The following is a 2,259-nucleotide window of genomic DNA, read 5'->3' as shown; positions in this document are numbered from 1 at the left end:
TAATGTTTATGAGGCCATAGATTTAAGGAGTCAAAGTGAGACTGGAAATAAATTAGAAATTTGTGTAAATCATGAGTAAAGTTTTAAAGTACATATGTACATATTCAGTATTTGTATTTTTCAATTAGAGTGAGATCAAAAACAATGTTCATAATTCTTTTATTAAAAATGATTGGTACATATTCCTTTATACTTCATTAACAATAGGGTATGCTATTATTGCTGAATGTAAATGAATATTTATACAATGATATAGTTTCTATAATATTTTTATTAAGCAATTTAATTGACAGAAAAGAAACTCAAAATCTAGATATAAAACGAGCACTTTCATAATATCACTGACAAAATTAATATCGGATTATTTTCCAAATGCAAAAAATAAACAATAGTTCCTCATCCATAAAAATGAGCAAATGTTTATTTTTATAATAGATGTAACTCTATGAAATTGAAATCTTTTTTCTTATGGATCCAGTAATACTAGAGTACCTGTTTCTCAGTACCTTGGACAACAGTTTAAACAAGATAAATTAACAGATGATTTTAATAGGGAATTATAAACCCATGTCTTTTAGAAAGCTAAGATTTAAAATTATAATAGATGTATTAGAGAGGAAGATGAAATAAGCAGGTGCAATTCTAGGTTGTGTTTAAAATATGAAATAATTAAATCAATACGTATAAAAAGGTATATGCATTTCAATAAATGCGATTTGAGTCTACATAATAATTTCAAATCTATGCTCAATAATGCTGTTTTAAAATGAATTTTCTTTTTTTCCCCTCCACCCTCTAGCTCTCTTTGAATTAAAAAGGAATTTAACTATGGGAAACCATACAGCACCAACAATATTCTTTCTTGTAGGATTAACTGATGATCCAAATTGGCAAATTGTGATTTTTCTTTTCCTATTTCTAACATATTTATTGAGTGTATCTGGAAATATGACCATAATCCTACTCGTTCTGCTGGATACCAACCTCAAAACGCCCATGTATTTCTTCCTTCGGAATTTTTCATTATTAGAAATCTCAATGACTTCTGCCTGTATCCCTAGATATCTGTTCAGCCTCGCAACTAAAGATAGAACAACTACCTATAATACTTGTGCAGCACAATTGTTTTTCACAATATTCTTGGGTGCATCAGAGTTTTTCCTGTTGGCTGCCATGTCCTATGACCGCTATGTAGCCATCTGCAAACCCCTTCACTATTTGACTATTATGAACAACAGAGTTTGTAACCAGCTTGTCACTGCTTCCTGGTTGGCTGGATTATTAACAACTTCTCCTGGACTGATCATGGGCTTGGATTTAGACTTCTGTGATGGCAATATTATTGACCACTTTTTCTGTGACGTTTCTCCGGTTTTGAAACTCTCCTGTACAGATACGAAGACCATTGAAATGTACTGCTTTATTTTAGCCATTGTCACCCTCCTGATTACATTGGGAATGGTGGTGCTCTCCTATGCCTATATCATAAGAACAATTCTGAGAATCCCTTCAGCCCAGCAGAGAAAAAAAGCTTTTTCTACCTGTTCCTCCCATATGATTGTTGTCTCTATCTCTTATGGCAGCTGCATTTTTGTGTACATTAAATCTTCAGAGGAGATGGTAGATTTAAACAAGGGGATAGCTGTACTCAACACATCAATTGCACCTGTTTTAAATCCTTTTATATACACTCTCAGAAATAAGCAAGTAAAACAAGCCCTGATTGACATGATTAAAAAATTTAGATTTGTTACTCTATGGAAATAAGTGTGGTTTATGTGACATTATAACACTAAAACTTCTTGGAATAATATGCACCCTATTTTAATTACTTTTTGTGTATATTTGCTTCATTTTTATATTAAATCGCACAAATTACAATTTTTCTTTTCAATCTACATAATTTAATTGTAAATTTTATCATTGTAAATTATAAAGCAAATTGTAAATTGTATTACTGTAAATTGTATCAGTGATATTCTATCATTCATTGCTAGTCTTTCAAACTAGTCTAGTCTTTCAAACTAGTCTAGTCTTTCAAACTAGTCTAGTCTTTCAAATTCTTCTCTTACATTGTCAGCACTCAAAATGTTCCATTATTAACATATTTTAGAACTCCAGTAGCTTCATGTTTATTTAATATCAAAATGCAGAACTGTACACTTTAAAAGTGTTCAATTACTTGATTTCACAAATCAAACATTCTTTCTTATACCAACCACATATGTTAATATTTTACATTCAGAAGTAAAATAATGA

At 30.5% G+C, this 2,259-nt stretch overlaps 1 protein-coding gene across 1 annotated transcript; it reads left to right on the top strand.

Moving 5' to 3' along the window:
* The first annotated feature begins 819 nt into the window (after positions 1 to 819).
* On the top strand, positions 820 to 1,767 carry LOC142450945 (olfactory receptor 6C74-like). Its single transcript, XM_075552880.1, has one exon. The coding sequence runs from the start codon at positions 829 to 831 to the stop codon at positions 1,765 to 1,767; it is 939 nt and encodes a 312-aa protein (XP_075408995.1). The 5' UTR covers positions 820 to 828.
* The last annotated feature ends 492 nt before the right edge of the window (positions 1,768 to 2,259 follow it).

This window comes from Tenrec ecaudatus, chromosome 6 (genome assembly GCF_050624435.1).
Source record: "Tenrec ecaudatus isolate mTenEca1 chromosome 6, mTenEca1.hap1, whole genome shotgun sequence".
Lineage (NCBI taxonomy): Eukaryota > Metazoa > Chordata > Mammalia > Afrosoricida > Tenrecidae > Tenrec > Tenrec ecaudatus.
Note: the sequence above shows the minus strand (reverse complement) of the source record. Positions and strands in the feature narration are given on the sequence as shown.